At 37.4% G+C, this 22,384-nt stretch overlaps 1 protein-coding gene across 2 annotated transcripts in view; it reads right to left on the reverse strand.

Annotated features, from left to right (window-relative positions):
• The window catches only part of ldd (lipid droplet defective), an 81,630-nt gene that overhangs the window by 25,817 nt on the left and 33,429 nt on the right, over window positions 1-22,384 (reverse strand). For both annotated transcript variants that reach the window (XM_053760465.2, XM_053760466.2), the window contains exons 18-45: window positions 21,917-22,102; window positions 21,091-21,284; window positions 20,442-20,671; window positions 19,646-19,776; window positions 17,898-18,086; window positions 16,780-17,516; window positions 16,456-16,705; window positions 15,676-15,858; window positions 14,696-14,955; window positions 14,143-14,311; window positions 13,552-13,718; window positions 12,993-13,242; window positions 12,658-12,801; window positions 11,982-12,193; window positions 11,453-11,589; window positions 11,034-11,164; window positions 10,048-10,263; window positions 9,250-9,454; window positions 7,775-7,915; window positions 7,194-7,333; window positions 5,705-5,932; window positions 5,055-5,190; window positions 4,462-4,570; window positions 3,479-3,679; window positions 2,665-2,785; window positions 1,920-2,110; window positions 799-937; window positions 58-262 (exon numbers count right to left, since the gene is read on the reverse strand). In XM_053760465.2, coding sequence (XP_053616440.1) covers window positions 58-262; window positions 799-937; window positions 1,920-2,110; window positions 2,665-2,785; window positions 3,479-3,679; window positions 4,462-4,570; window positions 5,055-5,190; window positions 5,705-5,932; window positions 7,194-7,333; window positions 7,775-7,915; window positions 9,250-9,454; window positions 10,048-10,263; window positions 11,034-11,164; window positions 11,453-11,589; window positions 11,982-12,193; window positions 12,658-12,801; window positions 12,993-13,242; window positions 13,552-13,718; window positions 14,143-14,311; window positions 14,696-14,955; window positions 15,676-15,858; window positions 16,456-16,705; window positions 16,780-17,516; window positions 17,898-18,086; window positions 19,646-19,776; window positions 20,442-20,671; window positions 21,091-21,284; window positions 21,917-22,102 — 5,602 coding nt within the window. The remainder of the gene's footprint in view (window positions 1-57; window positions 263-798; window positions 938-1,919; window positions 2,111-2,664; window positions 2,786-3,478; window positions 3,680-4,461; window positions 4,571-5,054; window positions 5,191-5,704; window positions 5,933-7,193; window positions 7,334-7,774; window positions 7,916-9,249; window positions 9,455-10,047; window positions 10,264-11,033; window positions 11,165-11,452; window positions 11,590-11,981; window positions 12,194-12,657; window positions 12,802-12,992; window positions 13,243-13,551; window positions 13,719-14,142; window positions 14,312-14,695; window positions 14,956-15,675; window positions 15,859-16,455; window positions 16,706-16,779; window positions 17,517-17,897; window positions 18,087-19,645; window positions 19,777-20,441; window positions 20,672-21,090; window positions 21,285-21,916; window positions 22,103-22,384) is intronic.

Consider the following 22,384-nt stretch of genomic DNA (forward strand, 5'->3'; position numbering starts at 1 on the left):
CACTTACCATCAAGCGACGCATGTTCATTTCACATCTACCATAAAAAAGAGACTTACCAAAGAATCTATCAATGAGCCAGCCAATAGCCAAATACAACAGAGCATCGACAATCAACATGGAAGCAGCTATTCCAATGCTCATGTCCTCGCCGTCCGCCACCGGCGCGGCCCAAAGCTGCGCCCAGCCGGCGCCGACGCCCATGGCTTCGTACCGGGCGATGTAAAGGAAGGAGTAGCATAGAGCTGAAGACATTGAGAGACACTGTCGGGGAAGATAATACATTTTATTAGGCATTAGATTTTGGACACGGCCTCGCCCGCGTGAATTGCAAAATCTCGGTCATTCTTTAAGAAAAATGATGAAGAGTGTAAGAGTTTACATATTTTCAGATTTTTATTTTGATATTTGTATTAAGTACCACACAATCTTTCACCCCCAATATTCCGCTCGACCGCTGTAACGACACAGATGTCGTTTTTTTGATTATTTAATGGAAACCTGATAATTTACAAAAATCTATGCAATGGATTTAGCAAATCTATCCAATGAATTGTGTGTGATGCGCATAAGTTCGAACAAACAGACAAAAATTTCCAAAACTGCGATACCTATTACTTATATTTTCTAATAAATCCTTTATCGTAACGTAGCATAATTTGTATAGAATATTTCTATAGTACAAAAATAATAGATAAAAATATGATAGTTTAAAGAGACATAAGTGAAAGAGTGTTTTAAGACTTTGTAGAATTGATATGAAAAAATAAACGACGCGACGTCGCGTATTCTCGACTCACCACTAATATCTTGTACTGGCTGGACATGACAGCTTCCAGGGACAACACCAAAACGATCGGCATGAAAGTCACCAGATACAAGATGGCGGAACACACAGCGCCGAGACTCGCCGTCGAGAACAGCTTCGAGATCATGTAGCTGTGAAATTAAGCATTATTATATAAAAACCTTTAAGTATTCTACCATATATATTAATAAGTTTTTTTACAAAACTGTGATTTTTGATATAGCACAATCTTTTACCGTGTCGTACCACCACTTGCTTTCGATGAAGGAAAACATCGTGAGGAAACTTGCACACTAGTCGACAGTTTAAGTTCACTAGTGCGCATACAGTTACTTGCAACCAGACTCGGTAGGTAATCGTACAAGTCATGTCAGATGCCTTCAGGCGACTTGAATAAAATCTGACATCAGTGTTAGCAATTAGCACGCATGAAAAAAAACTGTCGTATAAACTGGACCTGTTCAGGATTGCGAAGAACCTTTCGCTTTAAAGCATCGTTTCTCCATCAAAGGTTATAAATAATTATAATAAGTATTTCAGTGGATTTGTTATACAAGTCGCACATGCTTTATTTTTTAAAATAATGAGATGAAAACATTCTGGAATCGAGCGGGAATTGAACCGGCGTCCCTGTCAAATTCAAAATTCAAATCATTTATTCAGAAATTAGACCTTCACAGGCACTTTTTCTCGTCAATCTTTATATTTATAGTTATTTCTCACAAGCTACAAACTACTGACATTTCGGAACGACCACTGCTGAGAAGAAATGCCGAAAGAAACTCATTTGAACAGTGTTGGTCCCTATCATGCCAGATCGGCTTACCATTATTGTTTCTTACAATGTTTTTTTTTCTTTCTAATAATATATAAAAGTACATAATGTACATAGTCAAAAGGTATATCAAAACAGGTGATTGTGATCCGAGTGCTGATTATAATATATATATATATATATATATATATATCGATCTGTCTATCCGGGACAGTGCTCTTGACCATTAAGCTTTTGAGAGATAGACATGGGCGAGGGTTCAATTCCCGCTCGTATCCAGTATTTTTTTTTCATCTCATTATTACTTTCAAAAGTAGTAGTATTAACTAGATGCTTACCAAAAGCATAACACGGCAACACCGAACACAAACAATATGGTGAATATAAGGCTGGGCGCAGTCCTCGGCAATATTCCCCCGAGCCACAGAACACCAGAGACGCAGGCTACAGTTATCGTCATCTCTATGAAGGAGGCGATGAACCAGGACAGCGTGTGGTAGGTCAGGTCCACGCCCATCACCGACATGAGCTGAAGGAATAGATTAGTTATAAGTTTGGCAAAAGATTTTCATTATTTTCAGATTGGACCTGGATCTTTTCATTTGCAAAGTTATTATTTGAATATATAGTTTATTTAGTATCCCATAACAACAAATCTCGTACTTACTGTGTACTGACTGTGTATTCTATATTTAGTCGACATGTGTGTATATTTATTTATTATGTATATGTAGGATCAAATGAAGACTGGTCCTCAGGGCGTTTCGACCGCTACGGCCGGGCTGTCATTACTATTTTTTTTTTAATTTTAACAAAGACAAGAATTAGTTTTACTCTCTGACTTTTAAAATCCTTTATTTGTAATGTGGTAATATCAATTATGTGTATCATTGATTTTGGAAATGATTTGCCTTGCTCAAGAAAATTGACGGATCGTAATGACAGCGCGGCCGCAGCGCTCGTAACGCTCTGAGAACATCCTTTAATATCATATTGAGATTCCCTGACTCTTCTCGAGACTTCCCTGACTCTACTCGAGCCCTGAGATTTTTCATCTCATTATTATTGAGTTTGAAAACTCACCATGGTATTTCCAGACTCCTTGTCTGCCACCATGAACCGCACAGCCGAAGCCACGGTATACAGCAGAGAGAAGAAGAAGGTAACCAGCAGTGCCTGTGATTCATATACCGAGGTCTGGAAGCTGCAAAAAATGATTATTGTTTATGTAATCGATTAGTTAAGACTAACATTTTGCGATTCACTTAAAAACTCTAAGTTTGATAAAGTATAAAATATTCTGCTTTATTTACTTATAATCACGCTAAATTCAGTTGGATCGCAATTGCACTTTATCGGTCCGGATTTAATACCGTTTCGTGTTAAATACTTGCAAATTTATGATTGAAACGTGTTGTTTTGACTGATTTACACCAAGCGAGCGTTTTCATATTTGGCGCCTCTTGTAATAGAGTAGGTTTTTCGCAAATCCCACACGGGATCAATAGTTTTTTTTCCGGGTTGAAAGGTACCTTATGACCTTCCCCATACTGTTAATTACACATATGTTAAATATTAATTATTAAGTAGGTACCATTTACAGTTTTGATTCAAGAATGCATCAATTTTCGTGATGCCGAAACGGTAAAACATAAGAGAATAATGTTGGTCAACTTTCAGCAACAAGTTCAGCTGAATTTATTGGCGCGATTATACAGTATTTAACAGAATAAAAAGATGCATAGGTGGGTTGTACCAGTCAAATTTGACGTTAACTTTAACCCGCGCAGATTAACGCATAGTAACTGAGTACTCCTTTTTGTCTAAACAGGTAAAAGTCAACGTCAAAGTTGACAGGTACGATTCACCAATAATGATCTATAATCATTATACTTACAAATCCTTCCTATAACAAGGGTACGGTGTCTGCTGCATGTAGACTGCCCACTTCATGTCTTCCTTCACTTCCCTCTTCGTTCTGGACTTGTTCTGAGCCAAGTCTATGATAGCACGGTCTACCAAGTCTTGTATCTGTATGAATCCGCGGAAGTAGCGCATGTCTTCGAGGAAACTTGCCTCGGGACCCGGTGTCCACATGCTAGAAAATGATTGAGTTTGGGTAAAAACATATCTAGAAATATTCTCGCAATCTTTCATTTTAGCGAGATATTTAACATGTTCAGCCTACATCAATCCACTGCTTTAGTATATAGGTCTGTGGTACAGGCCTTCCTGTTTGCGCGCCACTTTTTTCGGCCTAGTGCGTTCATTGCATTTAGGCCCGTGATGCCACATACCTTGAGAAGTGTCAAAAATAGATCTTAATATTCTTAAGATTATGATTTTAAATCCGGCAGTTTTGTCTTACGTTAACGCTCTTCTGATTGCAAGCTAATAGTATCTAGTAGTTTGTTGCTTTTGTAAATATAATTTACTTTAGAATATGACGTGAAAAAGTAATTTCTGAATAAGTTATTTGATTTGGGACTGCTATTGTTATAGCTGCTAAGGCTTCCCTTACAAGTGCTTAGAAGATAAATTGAGCTGACCGCGAACTGTCCCTTATTTGTTGTCAACGTAAAGTATGTCTTCAGAGGACGATTCAAAGCTTATTTTTAATTAACGTCATTTTGCCTGGCGGTGCGGCAGTTAAAAGGCTGCGTTTCCACCAGAGATGTGCGAAAATGCGTAGCAAGGGATGTGTTTTTGAAAAAGCAATAGTATCGCTTCATTTACCTAGCCTCGCTTAGCGCAGCTCTAATGGAAACGGCTACAGTTACGAAGCAATTAATTGCATTCATTTTATTTCGCATGGAGTTAAGAGTATTATTATAAAAGAAAGAGAGTGAGTTATCATGAGTTTGTTCTGTGTATACTTACTAGTTCCTCAGCCTCGCAGTGGTAGGCACGTTGTCAATGTCCATTCTGATTTTGTATTCGATGTTGTTCATATTGTCCGTGTGTTTGTTCGCGTTCAAGAAGACTAGACCTAATGACAGACCAATGTAGAATTATATTTTCGAGGATATCGGAGTAAAAAATACCCTACGTGTTATATCAGGTCATATTCTACCAGCGTACCAAATTGGCCCAGCCGTTTGAGCGTGAATAAGTAAATAAATAAATATATAAGGATAAATCACACGGATTGAGCTAGCCCCAAAGTAAGTTCGAGACTTGTGTTATGGATACTAATTCAACAATACTATATGTGTTATGGATACTAATTAAACATCCAAGATCCGGGCCAATCAAAAAAAGATCATTTTCCATCATGACCCAACCGGGGATCGAACCCGGGACCTCTCGGTTCAGAGGCAAGCACTTTACCACTGCGCCACCGAGGTCGTCAAAGTAACAATAATACTCAAAAATGTTCGCCTTTATAATATAAGTGGGATATGTTGGATTGGTTAGGACTTACCCCTATATTTTCTTAGTTTATTTGCTAATAAAAGAAATAAATAACTAACCAGCTGAGAACTCATTGACGCCGCTAAGTTTAGCAGCGGCGTGCGTGAGCTCGTACTCATCAGGGGTGGGGTGGAACCGGTTCAGGTTGATGCACTGCAGTAAGTCTGACGCCTTGGTAAGCAGGTTACCGATACCCTGGAACGTCGTATCCACGTCTTTGTTATTTCACTACCGGCCGGTCCCGGCTATCGGCAATCTTATACACCTAAATCTTCCTCAGAAATCATACTATCTGTTGGTGAAAACTGTACGAAAACCCGTCCGATAGTTTTTGAGTTTATCGTGTTGATAAAGACAGATGTGATACGCTACTTTATATAATATGTAAATATGAAGATACTCATAAATGTTTTACATAAAACATCATCCAAGATTCCTGGACTTAAAGATGAATGAAATTTAGGAGAAGAAAACACCAAAGAGACCAATAATACTTATTCTCATTTATCAGCTTTAGGTTTTATTTTATGGCTTCGCGGGCGTTACAGCCCCGAACGCAACACGCAAGGATGAGATAGAGAGAACGCTTTCTTGATGCGACCTGCAGAGATTGGTTTATGTCCAATATTTTCTCATTTTCTTCCCAAAAAGACTGTTCAATCTCTGAACCTGCACTGCTCGTGTACTTACTATGATATAAAAAACTAACCTTCAAATCTCCAAAGTCATCAAATAGTCCCTCCACGTCCATATCCGGCAATTCCATGTCTCCAATAAGGGTGCTCTTCAACTCGGCCAAGCCAGGGTTATTGATGATATTCTGCAGCGCGGCGACACCTTCTCTGTGTTGGGACAGTTTATCCACGGAAGAGAAGGATTTCGCGAATGAGTGGACGAGGCCTGTGAGCTTGGTCATGTGTGCGAAGGATTCGTTTGCCTGAGAAATAATGTCAAGATTTTAAACTTCCTTAATTAGTCATAGAAAATAAGCGCTTTCAAGCGCCGGCTTTTATTGTCGGTCCGACTGCTGGTTTGATTATGAAGGATGAAGCGGCGTAACCTTTATATAACATTACCTCTATAACACCAGAATCTGTAGCCTGATTGGTGAACCTGGATGTAGATATATTATTAGGTCCTTATATATGAAATTGGCGTTTTGTTGTACTGGTCACTTTAATCACAATTTTCTCCTCTTTGGTTAGGAATTCCAAATTCAAATTTATATATACAGCTATTTACACATGTATTTGTGTTTCGTTAACCGTCATTAATTTGTTTTTTTCTTCTGATTTTTCTGTTTGCGTCACTTAGTTTACAAAATTGAAAACTTGAAATATCGCGTTATTTACGAGTACGAGTTCCACCGTGGCATCAGTGCTGCGGAAACGGCTCGAAGGGTTAATGATGTGTATGGTGGTCGTGTCGCAATATAAAACACAGTGCGTTTTTGGTTCCAACGTTTTCGTTTTGGAAATTTCGACTTGCAGAAGAAGCCCCGTGGACGGCCGGAGATCCTAATTGATAATGAAGAAATGAAGGCTATTATGGAAGCGGATCCATTGCAAACCACGTTCGAGTTAGCTTCAGGCTTCGGTGTTAGTGATAAAACTATTTTAATCCATACTTGAAGCAAATTGGGCAGATTAAGAAACTTGAAAGGTGGGAACCTCCTCATGAATTGAGTGAAGCAAACCGGCAAACGCGTGTCGACTGCTGCGTTACATTACTTAACCGGCACAATAATAAAGGGTTTTTAAATAAAATCATTACCTGTGATGAAAAGTGGATTCTCCGCTCCAACAGATTACAAGGGAAAAAGTTCAACTCCGATAGGGCAGTCCAAACCGCCTTCAAAGATTTTATTGATTCTCGTCCGAATGATTTTTTTTAGTAAAGGGATCAATGAACTACCTATGAGATGACAAAAGAGCATAGATAATAATGGTTCTTACTTTGATTAAATAAATATATTATATTTAAAAATATTCGACTTTTTGTTCCTCCTATACCAAACGCCAATTTCATATGTAAGGACCTGATAGATAGATATAGCACTGAACCTATTTTATATAATCATATATACCTAACGAATGATACGTTATACGATTGAATAATTACACGAATACTGGCCATCACATAGCAGTAATCGCTAACAATAAAATTTAGAGTCAGTATGTATTCTAATTAGTAATAACCTTCTGTATTATCTTCTGTACTATGGGTGTGTCTGGAGTGTACAGAATCTTCCCCATCAGCAATGGCTTCACGAAGCTCCACACGATCTTACCGCCCTGTACGTTGATGATGTCCGAGTACAGCGAACGGCAAAAGTCGGCTAAAAATATACAGTGATTAGCACGAGCTTTTGCGAATCGTGTCGCCATGGACAATGTTTATGGAATTCTGACTTCGCTCAGGTAAAACCATAAGGAATTACACTTAAACCATTCTCATGAGAATTGCCATCTACGATTATTGGTGAAAACTGTACAAAAATCCGTCCGGTAGTTTTTGAGTTTATCGCGTACGACAGACAGAGGTGACATACGTTCTTTTTATAATATGTAAGGATGAACAGGTCTTACTTATGCTATTTATACTTTTTATACCTACTCATAAAATAGAAAGAATCTTTTCGAAAACGTAAATTTTTAGTCAAAAGAAATACAAGTACTTATGAGTGGTTTCTATCAGGGAAATATTGAATAACTGGTATCGAAAGAACAAATATATTATAATAGAAAATATAAATATGTTTTTTCCTTCTATTACTTACTAGGTAACACGTCTAATTGCGCTTGTTCCGGCTGGTTGGAGAAGTCCTTGGTCTGTGCCACGGTCTTGTAGAACCGGTTCACGTTGGCGTAGAACGGCTTACCGCAGATCATTTTGCCCGCGCTCGACATGAACTCTGATGCTGGAACAATTTTTTTTTACTACTTTTTGACATCCCCCATGGCGTTGTGGTCCACACGCCCGCCCGCTATCTGGAGGTCCTGGGTTCGATTCAGTGATCACATATATTTGTCTGCGGTTCTGGGTATATTGTGCCTGTTTCTGTGTTTGTGTCCATCGGACCCGCGATACAAGCTTAGTGTTTAGTGTGGGCCGTTGAGTGTTGTCCATTTACTAAGGACCAAATAATCAGACAAAAAGAACAGCGGACGTCATGTTGTATTCAAGATGTGAAGGGAGAAGGCAATGGAACGGAACTCCACCGACAAGAGCCCCGTTCTTAAATTAGGTGATGATGATGAACAAGCAGGCATGTGTCCCACCAGATGGAAAGTGGTCACCGCAAAGTAGACGCCTGCAACACCAGGGGTATCACATAAACGTTATCGGCAATGAGTGAATGAATGAATGAATGAATGAACGAAAGAACGAACGAACGCACGTACGATCAAACGAACGAAAGAAAGAACGAACGAACGAATGAATGAATGAAATGAAAAAAATGAATGCACACCTTTTTTGAAGAACTTCATGTTATGCCAATGTTATTACAAAATATTTATACTATTAAATATTAACAATTAATTTGATCTGACATAACATGGGCATAGAACTGATAGAGTTAATAATACATTATGATACAAGCAGCCCAATATTGGTTGTAGACAAGGGTTTGTGCACGTAGCTACTATATAGACACTGATGTCATAACTAGATCACTGATGTTCCACCGCATTCACTAACAAGTATTCACACACTGTCATAATGGATATAATAAATAACAGTTCGTGTGCATAGGCACCGGTTATGACCGTTGTCTTAGGTTTAGGTTTAAAGACATTTATTCCCATAAAGACATATTTTACATCAATTACATGAGAACACAAAATACAAGAAATGTTATATTCGTTGTCACACTAATAAACTAAACACAACAGACAAGTTCGGTAAATAGAAATTGCATGTTTGGCTAATTGTTTCTTGAATACATCGAACGAGTTAATATTCTTGATATCAAACGGTATCTTGTTAAAAAGACGCGCACCTTCGCATGTTATTGTCGACCACAAAACTAGCAAACTTATATAGCAAAGCAGGGAGGATGACATAACTCATTAGACATTCACAAGGCAGGATTTACGTGCGAGATGAAACGGATATGAATCTTCATTGCTGCATACTTTGCCTTCAAAGGTATATTTGCTAACCAGTATATTTTCTAGGCATTTAAAGCCTCCTGAAACCGAAAAAAAGGATCATTAGAGAAGTATGTTGTAAAATGTATAAGTTACTTACAAGCCAATAGATTTCCAACGGAGCTGAAGTCCTTCAACTGCTGGAACAGAAGTTCCTTAGCCAACGTGTCGCTGAGGTCGCCCACGCTGTTCTGAATAGTCGGCAACAGGGCAGCCATTTGTGGTAGGCTGGTGAGGACGTTGGCCCCCTCGGCTTCGGTGAGGTGCGATGCGGTGTACAGCTTGATTAGGAGGATATTTTTTACCTGTATCATGAATTGTATCCTTATATAAAAAGAAGTTCCGCTAACACGTCTGTCTTTATAGCTGTATAGAACAATCGGACTATCAAAAACTATCGGACGGGTTTTTTTACGGTTTACACCAATAGATAGTATGATTCTTGAAGAAAGTTAGCTATATAATTTATTATGGTTTCCATTATATTTTTATATATTTAAATACTACTTATCTGAGTAATAACTACAGAAGTTAATTAAAACACATACCTATTGAAGCACAGCAGAGAATCTATTTCGATGGGGCTTCTAGTTTTCGAGTCGAAAAGAAGACTAATTATATTAATTTAGACCAGCCGCAGCAATTGTCTTGTCATTGCTTCATTCAGGTCTTTTATGGAGCAGGAGGAAGGACAATTTGGGAAAGATGATGGTGAAGCAGCGAAGCCTAGGGTAGTAAAGGACCTTATTTTTTTAAAAGATTTTACAATCAGCCGCATGCCGACATCAATTATTGGGAATGCTTTTGTTGCTTATCAGTAGCAAAGATATATGGTCCGATGCTAGGATAAAACGATACAATTCTCCTTAAATTACCTATAAGGAATCTTAATAAGTACCTTCTCGATTATAAAGCTGTAATTTAAATTCTGCACAATAGCTACGATGGCTTTCTTCGCCTGCACATCAGATAGCTGACAGAACTGGTCCACCACTGCCGCGTGGACGTCCTCTGACGTCACCACGTCCAAGTTCGCGGGGTGAATGACCTTTTCCATCCAGTCCGGCTGGCAGACGAACCGTGAGATGTGGTATTCATCTTGGTTGGAGAAGATCTAAAAGGACATAGATGAGCATAGGTATTTCTGATATCCTTTGGCTCATATACATATGAAAGAGTTATAAGAAAAGAAAGTCATATGAAACTTGAGGTTACCATCTGATCGGATAAATCTGGTTTAAACCGGTTTTTAGCCATACCATTACATTGAATAAGGCGCCAGCATTGCGCGCGGTTCTATGCCAGCGCACAACATTTCACAATGAAATTTCTATCAAATACAAAATACTTTTAAAATTGTAGCTAAAGGATAGAAATATAGGTACTAATTGTGTAAATAATATTAATGATTAGTAAATGATTTTTATTTTCGGCCAAAGACAGGGTTTTAAAAAACAATCAGGATTTTTAACTTAATATATATAATATAATTTAATTTTGTAGCGGGAGCTAGGTGATTATGCTCGACCGCCACAAAGGGAAGATCTTCGCGCCAGGCTAGGTGTTGCGCCTGGGGAACCGCACGCGACAGACGGTGTCATGTCGGAGGTTGTATATATACTTCCAATCGAAAACGCACTGTCTGCGCGGTCTAGGCTTGTTAGCTTCTAGAAGCGAGTCGACCGTAATGCCATCTGTCCGTAGATGTCGTGGATCACTTGTGTGGCTTGTTATTCGTTGCGTTTGGTCGGCTTTTTACATCTGCGCTGCTGTGCATGTCGCGTGGTAGATGTCGCCACAGATTTAAACCCCTAGTAATCCAAGTTGCTTTGTACATACATAGTAAAATCAGCTTTATTACTGGTATAATAAGATTGAACTTACCGGTTTAAATGTGAGATGTCCAGCATGTATGCGCGGCGCGGCGATGGACCAAAAGTTGGTGTTGTTTATACCGATTCTGCTCAGGGCTGTCTCCAACCGCTCAGGGTCGGAGAACAGGGTTGACACTTCCACTGCACACAACATTATTAGTTGAAACAGGTAATTTATATTCATAATTTTTATCAAAGCTACAAAACTACTTACTAGTATTGAGTTTGAGATTCCCCACTTACTGATAAAATATCATATTGTAATCTGACAGATAAACTAACTAATAGATAAATCTGCCTAAGTTATTTACCTGTTAGCTCTATACATCACTTATGCAACGCAATTTTAACGTTATCTTGTCGATATGTTTCTTATTGGTTATACTTTATTAGCAAAAAGGCGCTAAATAGCCTAGCCAAATAAATTACCTTTAAGCTCATCTTTCTCCACCATCTGCTTCTTCATTTCTTGTATGATGACCAGACCTTGGGTAACTGCATCCAGGTCGACTTCCAGAGGAGTTTCATGCAGGATCGGACGTAATTCTTCTCGTATTCCTTGTATACTGGAAACATTATAGTATACATCTTATTCTTTCTCTCATGGTCCTATTCTAGGGCGAAATCACACGCCAAAATATAGATCATTTTCTTTTCGAGGTGGTATCGCTATCCTAACCAGAGTCTGGACTTCCCGATCTCCCGGCGCCGTAGTCCCGAATGAAACCTGTGACACGCCTTGATGAAAGGATTATTATAAGATCTATGAGTATAATATCCATCATAAGAGCTATTCATCTCTATGGTAATGAAGCTTGGCCGGTGGTCGACCGGCACAAAAGGGAGTTTCAAGTCACAGGAGACGAAAAATTAGGAAAACGAACCCTGGTCTCCGACGCTCAAGCCTCAACGGGAATATGTTCAGATGAATAAGAAAGAGAAAAACGTTTTATCTTACCTATACACAATCCCATTCAGAATGTCATCGCCAAGTATTTCCATCATCAGATCAATCACTGAAGCTAGTCGGCCTTCCAACGTCCCCGTGATATCCAGCTTGCTGGCTGCGCCGAGTAGACGGCTAGCGTGGTGGATAATGTTCTCCATGTGATGGAGAATATTGGACACGAAGGTGAAGCGCCAGTATTCTTCGGACTGAAGTCTTCGTAGCTAAAAGTGAAAAATTTTATCGTGAGGAAACCTGCACACTGGTTGATTATTAACTTGTGAAATGGAGAAGACATTGGCAACTCCGTTAATAGTGCCAAGAAAGTTGTTGTGTGTGTTATAAAGTCTTTGTAGGTAAAAATGAAAATTTTCTGTGAGAAATATTTTTTATTTAGATATTAACGTAAATATACTACTAGCTTTTTCCCGCGGCCTCAACCGCGTGTATTTTCACGCCCTTTTATAGTCACTTGGGGGTTGAATTTTTTAAAAAAGGAACCTTTGTTTGATCTGGAGTCTTTAATTACATGCATACCAAACTTTATGAAAATCGGTCCATTATTTCAGCGGTCAGATTAACATAAGCAAGCTACACCTCAGTGTGTAACCAACTGTTAGACAAAGTAGCCACCTAAACCTAGTAGTAACTGCATATATCGTTATGAACTTAATATTTAATAACTTACATCCTTATTAGCCAAAGTTTTGTTAATATTTTTGTACACGATATCAGAGAGGGCAGCACAATCGACCTTTTTACAAACGTCATCCCAGTCATGGCTTGATAGATGGACGTACCTTCTTACTGGGGCTTGTGTATAGTTACCAATCTGGAGACAAAAATACGTATAAAAAAATCTACAATAAATTATTCATTATTATTTTGTTTCATTTGTCATTTTTACCATTATTAGAGTTTTACAAATACAATAGTAAAAATGGAATCCCTATTGAATCCGTCTGTTATGGAATCCTCGAACTAGATATTTTTTTTATAAAGTAAACTTAAAAAAGTACTTACCAAACGTAAATTAACATCACACTCTTCGATATCCTTAACCAAATCACTCTGTATCACTTCACCCAGATTTTGTGCTAAGTCATTATCCTTCATCAGGTAATTTTTGAGCGGCACTAGAACATCCAACTTATGTGCCACTTCGGACGCCAATTTCTTCAAGTATGGTACATCTCTGAGGCCGTCGACTTCGTGAAAATGAGGTAGTTCAGCTCGAATCAGTCTGGTTGTGTGTGCTAGTACTGACAGGAATCTGAAAAACATTAAATTTTAGAACTCAGTAACCCTTCAAGCCAAGAAGACATAATAAAGACAATTGAACAACTAATAGGATCGCAGGCCGAACTTGCCGTGTGCGAAATGACTAGTTAAATATTGTAGTCGTCAAACTGAGCAATCGACATATATTTGACAATATAGTTAAAATATAATCGCTAGTGGTATTATCGATAGTTTTAAAATTAGAGACGATGTTGATAAGTATATTACGAGTGTTCATGGATAGTATTAATAATGACACAAGCTAACACTAAAAAATAATCATGTAGAAATAAGTGCTCACATAGTAGCATTTCCGAACCCATTCCTGCTAACGTTCCTCGCCAGACACTCGACCAGCTTGCTGGAGTTAAAGGTCAGGTCTCCCATCAGATGCAGCTTGATTTGCTCCAGCATTTCGTTGACAGATTTGTTCATTTCGTACTTCGTGTAGTTCCGCGATGATATTAGCTGCAGATAGATAGATATAATAAACTTTATTCACCACCATTTTGTACACGTAACTAAGCACAATACATGGTATGGTTGACAAGATATTAGCACGAAGGACGAAGGTATTAGCATAGTTTAATGAGATTACAATTGTTCGACGGTTTGCTAAAGAAGAAACGCAGCGTTGACAATGCAGTCGGGGTTGTCACAAAAAACAAAGACGTGATACTGTATCTGTTTTGATTAATTTTATTTTCCAAAAGTTACAACCTTATAGCTCCCAACGCGAGATATGACGCGTTCCTCCTTCCACGCATCTGTCATTCCCACTTAGTCGGTGGCAATTGAAATTAGACTGTAGGAACCAAATAAATATATCACTTGGCTTAGATATTAGGTTAAAAAAATATATTGATATAACTAAGAGTAAATGATGACGCACCTCTCTGATAGCCATGTCCCAATGGAATTCGTTCTTGAGGGTATTATGCAGTTCCTCCAACGGCATGGTCGGGAGATGGCAGAGCAGATTGTCGTATTCTTGCTTCTTGATCAGTTGCAGGTTGATCTGCTTGAACCAAGTTGTGAACTCGGAACAGAATACGCATTGACTGGAAAAATTACAAAATATATGGAAGCAGAATTCTTGCTAAAAAGGGAATGTTTCCAATTTAAACGGGAAGCGTACCAAGTCAATCGAATATCACTTCGAAATAACATTTTTTGATTGTGAAAAGATGCGATTTCCACATGACTGGCGGCATGAAATGGGGGTCAATTATTTTTATTTATTTTTAATTATAAATAAGACAGTAATAATAATTATGATAATCTTTAAAAAGTACATTATATTCGGTACTTTTTGAATAAACGAAATACTGTATGTGACACCTCTGGTATTGCTAAACGTCCAAATGCCTATGGTATATGACAATGGTGACCACTTCCCATTAGGCTTTCACATGCCTGTTTGGTAGTATAAAAAAAAAACATACCTGCTATTCAAAAACAGTGTAGATCCATCAACAACATTCCCGATCACACCAAAAGCGATCTTGGTCAAGGATTCTTTAGATAAAAGCTGTACAGCAACATTCCTCAACTTCACTATCTTCTCATCGTCCACCCAGCTCGGTCTTTGAGGAGATTTTGGTCCATTTTTTATTTTCTCTAGGTTAGCTTCTGTTTTGATTGTAGCAGCGTCAACAGCCGTGTAGTCGACTTCTTTCGATAGTTTTAGATCGCTATCATATCCCTGGTAAGATAAAATGAAAGTTTTTTATAAAAAGAGATATTTGAGATTTGTTGTCAAATTGAAAAATAAGTATTTTCGATGGAAAACCATGGATTGTGTTTTTCAGACACATTGTAAACTGAGGATGATTTTCTCTCATCTCCGTATGTTACCGGTTTCGACCGAGGCTCTGTTTGCACGTTCCAAGTTTGTGGACAGCGACCTTGAAATTTTGAATATTCAGCTGTGATTTAATAACAGTTAACAGCCGACTGCCTGACGTCAACCCTACTTGGGAATAAACTGAGGTTTCCTTCTCATGTGACAATACATAAAGTAGATACCGAAATTAGGCCTTTGAAAAGTATCTCCTGATGACATCGCATTTAGGTAGTCAGAAGTGCTATGCTAAAAATGTTCTTAAAATACTTATAATTAACTTTATTTAGTAGATTGGCAGAATCCTCCGTGGACGGGGTAGTTTTTCTTCCACATTACATGATAATCCATTACAAAAATATAAACGAGTGCTTCATCAGTTACTCTCAGAACTTGACCTGCACTCCAACCAGACGTTTGTTAATAATAATTACATTAGTTTATATCATTTCATGTTCATATTTTATGTATTGTACTTTATATTTTATACTATTTTATTTTGTAATTGTTTGTTATTCTGTAATAAATAAATAAATAAATTACTGAAAGACTTCATTGAAGGTGGAAAAAGCAGAAGCTTACTTGTGATGCAAAAACAAGCGGTGGTATTTCCCTAAAGATCTCAGTTCTATCGGTGTCACACACGCGCTGTTTCAAGCTCGACAGTGCTCCCGCACTATCCGGTATGTAGTCGGAGAGCGTCACGTTTGGCCGGCAGAATGATGTGGTGCTGTTCACGTCGATGTCGCGGAGAAGACGGACTAACTGGGAGAATAGAAGAATAATAACAAATGTTTGTTGAAAGAAGTAAAAGTCGTCACGTCACGTACTTGAATAAAATCTGATACCAGTGTTCTCAAATTCAAACTACAAAATATTTATTGCGATATATAGTTCTTCAGTTCCCCAGTTGCCCTTCCAGGCATGCATTATTTAAAATTATAAGACAAAAATATATCTAAGTAATATGTTTAAGAAGTATTTAGGTTTAGGTACAACAAAATGCAATTTAACGTTTTTAACGTTTTAGACGCGAAAATTACTCGATACAATACAAAATACTCGTATTATTATTACAAATATTAGCTTACTCGATAAGAAGAATCGAAATAAATCTATTAACTTAATTTAGCGATACATTATACTGGTAACTTTGTCCAATAAATTTATAATCTATGATCATAATTCAATATGACATTAAAACCGACGAAATTGTACACAATTTCAAATTGTAACAACATGAAACAAAGTCGTTTTACAGATTCATGACTTTATTTTATTATACATATACCTCGATGATGTGTCCCAGTCCTGCCCCACATTTTTCTGCGGCCAATATTCAAATATTGAGATAACACTTACGTGTATCTTATCAAGCTTCGTCAACATATCCGCAGCGATTTCACAACTCATTTCAACGGTATCCAAAAACTTGGTTGCATGTGGTCCGTTATACAAATTTCTCAACGCCGCCCACCAGTCTTCTCCAGACAGGAAATACAGAATAATGTTATAATTTTCCAGACTATTCTGTAGATATTTCAGATATATTGCAATGCCGAAGTCGTAGGCGTGCTTAATTGAGGATTTTAAAGTTTTCACCACGTTTTTTCTGAAACAATAATTACATTTGTTAAATATTAATTTACACATAGATAATTTATTTCAATAAATGGTACTTCTTACCTTTGGTTTAAAAATTCTGAGATACGAACTTCCTCTATATTTCCATTTTGTAATACATTGCGAAGGTTAATTAAAGTTTGTCTAATACCTCCAATATCTTTGGTTATAATATCCTCTAAGGCACCATATATTAATCTATAGTTTTTAGCACAAATCTGCGATTTTAATCTATCTCCTTCATTCAAAATATCATTATTGGTTTTATTGTTTTTCAAATTATTACATGTTTCATCTAAAGCATTCACAATCTTAAAATTTTCATCATTTCTGTATGCAATATCAGTTAACAGATCGAAATGCAACGCAATAGCGTCGGTCGGCCTCCTTTTAAATGTTTTTTGTACAGTATATAGTTCTTTATCAAGTTTCTTCAAATCATCTCCATTTTCATCAGTTTTTATATCATCAACCTTTAGATTCTCTAATTTTGTTGACATTTTGTTAATTGTTGCAACAATTCTTATCAAATAAGTCATTGAATAAAACTGTTTTCTATTTAATTCAGCGTATAATCTATAAGATGGATCAGACGCGTTGATTTTGTAATTCAAAATGGAGTCTACATTTTTTCTAAGCTTTTCCTGTATGCTGTTTATTTTGACGTTATCTTCAGTGATAAGAGTTTCGTTCCTTTTGGCTATATCTAAAAGTAGATTAGTTAGTTCTGTTGCTTTGATAAATGCGTTTTTGTAACTGCTGGTTAGGTTTTGTACTGGTAACGTGAAGAAGTAGTATTGCTGAAAGAGTCGCAAATGAAATTTATTAAAATCATCAGCGGTATTCGTTGTACAATTATATCATCTAGTTAAGACTTTATTTTTCAGATATGTGATCTGTATAATGCTTATAGTTTGTACAAAGTTGTTAATGACTATAAATTGAAGTAAAATGAAAGTAAAAGTGTTTATTATCAAAATCCTTGATTTCGAATGAACACAGCATTTGAAGTTTCGGATTCAATTTCCAGTGCGGGCAAATATTTGTACCTGTTTTTACTAATATTTGTCTGCGTTTCTGAGTGTGTTGTGCTCATTTCGGTTTTTTTTTCTATCGGACCCGCGATACAATTTGAAAGCCATTGAGTACTGTCAATTTTATTATTTACGAGTATAACTTACTGGTTTAGCGACGACATCAAGTAGAGTATTATCTCCTCTCGGTAGGGATATCCAGTGCAATAGCGACGGACAGACAAACGGTTTGACTTTCTCTATAGTTGCGGTATCTATACCGGTGCCGGGGAGAGGGATCAGGGATTCGATAACTACTTCGCAATCCCAGAATTCGGACAGCGATGCTCGGCGAATCTGAGGACGAGTGATTTATTTGGTTTAATGTTGGAAGTAATCTCAGTTTTATTTTTCGAATTTACAATTCTATATTCAACTTAGGATGATATGCATTAGTTATTCAAAATTCAGTTTCCTGAAGACTTCTTAAACGCAGGTGAAGAAGCAACAGCGTTACAAACTTCGCCGCTACGTTAATTTTTTACGCCTACTCTAACTCGGCTTTGGGGCGTCACAGTTCCGAATGTAACTGAGAACACGCGAAGATATATATGCTATGTACCCTAAATATTTCAAATAGATAGACTAAAACACTAAAATAATGAAATTAAATAAATAAATGCCGCGAACATAAAATGTTTGGGAATCCCTGATTTAAGGGCATATCATCATCAGCCTAGGGCGTTCAGAACTCTTTATCGCATTCAATCCTACTTAAATCTACATTTTGGATTGTCTATTCAAAATGGCGCTCATTTTGTGGTTATTATTATTATAGGCTACGCGGGCGGAGTTGCGGGCAAAAGCTAGTCCTAACTCCCTAATCACAATCATATTTTTTTAATAAATGCGAAAGGAAATTAGTTTGTTACCTCTTCCTTCACGCTTTATCTGCTCAACCAATATTTTTGAAATTCTGCATAAATGTAGTCTGAAGTAAGGAGAAGGACATAGCGTGCCTTTCATTCCGGAAAAATCACTTTTCCCATAACAAATTGCTTGTTCTTATTTTGTGAACAGTTTCACAAAGCGTCACCTAGATGGCGCTGAACTTTATTCAAACGCGCTGTAGTTTGCCTATGACTCGCGTACATTACCACGACGTTACTATATGTTTTACAACTTTAGGAATGAACCATTATGTAGGTAAATGAAATTGAAGTAACCTTTACATATAGATAATCTTTTAATCATCATAATTTTTGAAATGCTTAGCTCAACGCTTTCATGCGTAGAACCGAGCTTTATTCAGGCTGTTTTTAGGGTTCCGCACCAAAAGGGTAAAACGGGTCCCTATAACTGAGACTCTGCTGTTCGTCCGTCTGTATGTCACCAGGCTGTATCTCATAAACCGTAATAGTTACGACACAATTTTCTGCTACCGCTATAACAACACAAACAAAATAAAATAAGCATTTAAGGGGGCTCCCATACAATAAGCGTGATTTATTTACCGTTTTTATAGATAAGTGGCTTTTGTCCGCGGCTTCGCCTACGTGATTTTCACACGGGAACATATATCAAATCAAATCATGTCATATTCTAAATTAAATGATGTTTACCAAAGCTACAAACTACTAGCATTTCGGAACGACCACTGCTGAGAAAGAAATGCCGAAAGAAACACATTCAAACAGTGTTGGTCCCTATTATGCCAGAAGGGCTTACCATTTTTTAAATATAAATTTTTTAAAATTTTTTTAATGAGAAAAAGTAGAACCATAATAATGTAAAAGCGATATTCTTCTGTCAATTGTGTGAAAACTAAATATATGTTAATTTTTAACGAGCTGGGAAAGAATGCCTTAAGCATTTCGTTTTTACTTAGAACAATAAAGTTTAATTAATATTAATACCTGACTCATAAATCCATAATCCCAGTAGGAATTGATCAAAGTGCCAACAAACTGTGGAAGCTTGTCGTACAGAATGTAAAGGCCAGTTCTCCTGGTGAAGCCAAGTAGTTGAAGCAGGTTGGACTCCGGCTCTATGGACAAAAGTTTAGTTTTATAGAAATATAGAAAGCGTTGCAGACTAACTTTAATTGTAATATGACAATATGTATGTAGTATGTATTTTTTGTTTTAAATTAGGTTTACAGACGACCAATATCGAATACTTTCAATGTAATTCTCGCGTTAAATTTATTCGACAGTGGCGACTCCCTCGCCGGGTTAGATATCCTTGTCAATTTGTAATACAAATAATTGCATTTATTGTATTTAAGACGATAATATGGAGTCCGTACGTTATTTAATGTGTGTTTTTTGTAATTTAAATTGGTTGGCTGTGAGTGTGTTGGCTGACTGTGTTTCTAGTATAACTTTGTTCTAAAAAGAAACAATAATGATAGTGTAGGCGTGCGTTCGATAATCTCCCTATTATCTGAGCGTTTTTCCGGTTTCTTCCTCAGCTGTTGAGCGTCGAAGCCCAAGGTCTGATTTCATACGTTTTCGTCTCCACTTCGCACGGTCGTTGGCGTCCCTAGTTGTCAAACCATACGCATATAAACCCTAACCACATCAAACCAGCACTTCTTGGGTTTGCCGCTTCTGCCAAAGCCAGGCGGGAACGGCATAGCCAGACATTTGTTCCCTAAGTAATTTTCCGATCAAGAGTATCGTGTATACGCAAAATGGTGATACATCTTACCATTAGCTTCCGTAAAGTACGTCATTAGATCATCAGCCATGTTCTCCAAAGCCACTGATAAAGACTGCAATGTATATTTCCAAGCGCCTCGACCCACCATCTTACAATCATCAGCTATCAAAGTCCCATTGCTACATTTGATGTAATCCTCCCAAATAGCGTTTGTGGACTGGTTGGTGAAAGACGTGTTGATGGCGATGAGGACTGTGTCGAGTTTGCTGAAGAAGTTTCTGTAAACATATTTTTGAGACACTATGTAACAAAATTAATTTTTCGTAAATCGTCTGTCGCTTCATCATTAAAAAAAGATGAAAATTTCAAAAGTAACAGTAGCTAATAAAAATATATATTTGTTGAATTTGTTCCAATAAAATATTGGGTCAAAACCATAGTTTAGGAACACAAATAGGCCCAAATATATATAATAATATTGCATCATATTACCAAATTTCTATTGCCTACGCTTCCATCATCATTAATTCTATTTAGTTCTAGCTCTAATATCGAGTCATTAATTATGTCTACTCCACATTTAATCAAAATCGGCCTAGCGGTTTTAGACAGATCGAATTTTTCATTTATAATACTTATATGGAAGAATGTAAACTAAAATACTCCATAATCTATTTCTTTATTAATTTCAACTTACCCAAAAGTAACATTCTTGTCTGTAGCATTAACAGCCTCAACGGCATACTTCCACGCAACCACCACATTCATATCGCCATTGACTGCCGAGCTGTCATTGAAGACGTCCGCCAGGGTGTGATGCAGGGAACTGACGTCGAAGATCAGGGAGTCGAAGACAGAGGAAAATTTCAGGAATATGTGTGGACTACTTTCCTGAATGAAAAATACTAAATATAAATAACTAGCTTTTTAGCGTGAATTTATAGCGGATAATGTAATTTTTCCCGGAATTAAAAAGTAACACATGACCTACTTCGTATTCTTAACTATACGTGTGCAAAATGTTAATCACTTAGTCCTACAACATTTTTACTATTATCATAATAAATGTGTTTGGGTTAACCACGACGGGCGATGAATATTTTTAGACTGTTAGGAACCTATCCCTATTTGATCACAATTTCACCAACCAGCCCACTATCAAACTAAACGCGGCTTTCGAGTGTCGTAATTCTTAGTTCTGTCTACCCCGTAAGATGTGATACTGTATCAGTATTACAGCTATAAAGAAGACCAGATGCTGATAAAGTATCCGATAGCCTAAATGTAACATACCAAACAGATAGCGTTAAAATTGAGTTTCACAAAATGTTGAATAGGGTTTTTTACATCAGGCAACTTTACAATATGATATTTAATCAGAACGTTGTGAAACAGGCCCTAAAAGTAGATCAGATCACTATCAAAAGTGAAGGAATTATCTGTGGAGAGAGAACAATGGAAATAAACTCCAACGACAAGAGCCTCGCTCTCACATTAATGACGATGAAAAATCTGTAACTTACATTAATAGTCGTAATATTAATATAATCCCTCCATTGTTGTTGTAGCTCCGTGTCCAAGCAGACCAGTGTCTCCACGCCTTTGATCGCCTTCTTCGAAAGGTCGCTCAAGGTCAGATGTTCAGATATGCTGGTGGTGGAACACGGCCAGGGAGGGTCGGCGTTCATTAAAGAAATTATTGGTGCTGTCTGTAAAATATTTTCAAATGTTAAGTTTTATTTTCATAGTGTAAAACAAAGTCGTTCCCGCTGTCTGTCTCTATGACGACGACATCGGTGGCGCAGTGGTAAAGTGCTTGCCTCTGAATCGAGAGGTCCCGGGATCGATCCCCGGTCGGGTCATGATGGAAAATTATCTTTTTCTGATTGGCCCGAGTCTGGGATGTTTATCTATATATGTACTTGCTATAAAATATAATATTGTTGAGTTAGTGTCCCATAACACAAGTCTCGAACTTACTTTGGGGCAAT

Source organism: Plodia interpunctella, chromosome 20, assembly GCF_027563975.2.
Source record: "Plodia interpunctella isolate USDA-ARS_2022_Savannah chromosome 20, ilPloInte3.2, whole genome shotgun sequence".
Classification (NCBI taxonomy): domain Eukaryota; kingdom Metazoa; phylum Arthropoda; class Insecta; order Lepidoptera; family Pyralidae; genus Plodia; species Plodia interpunctella.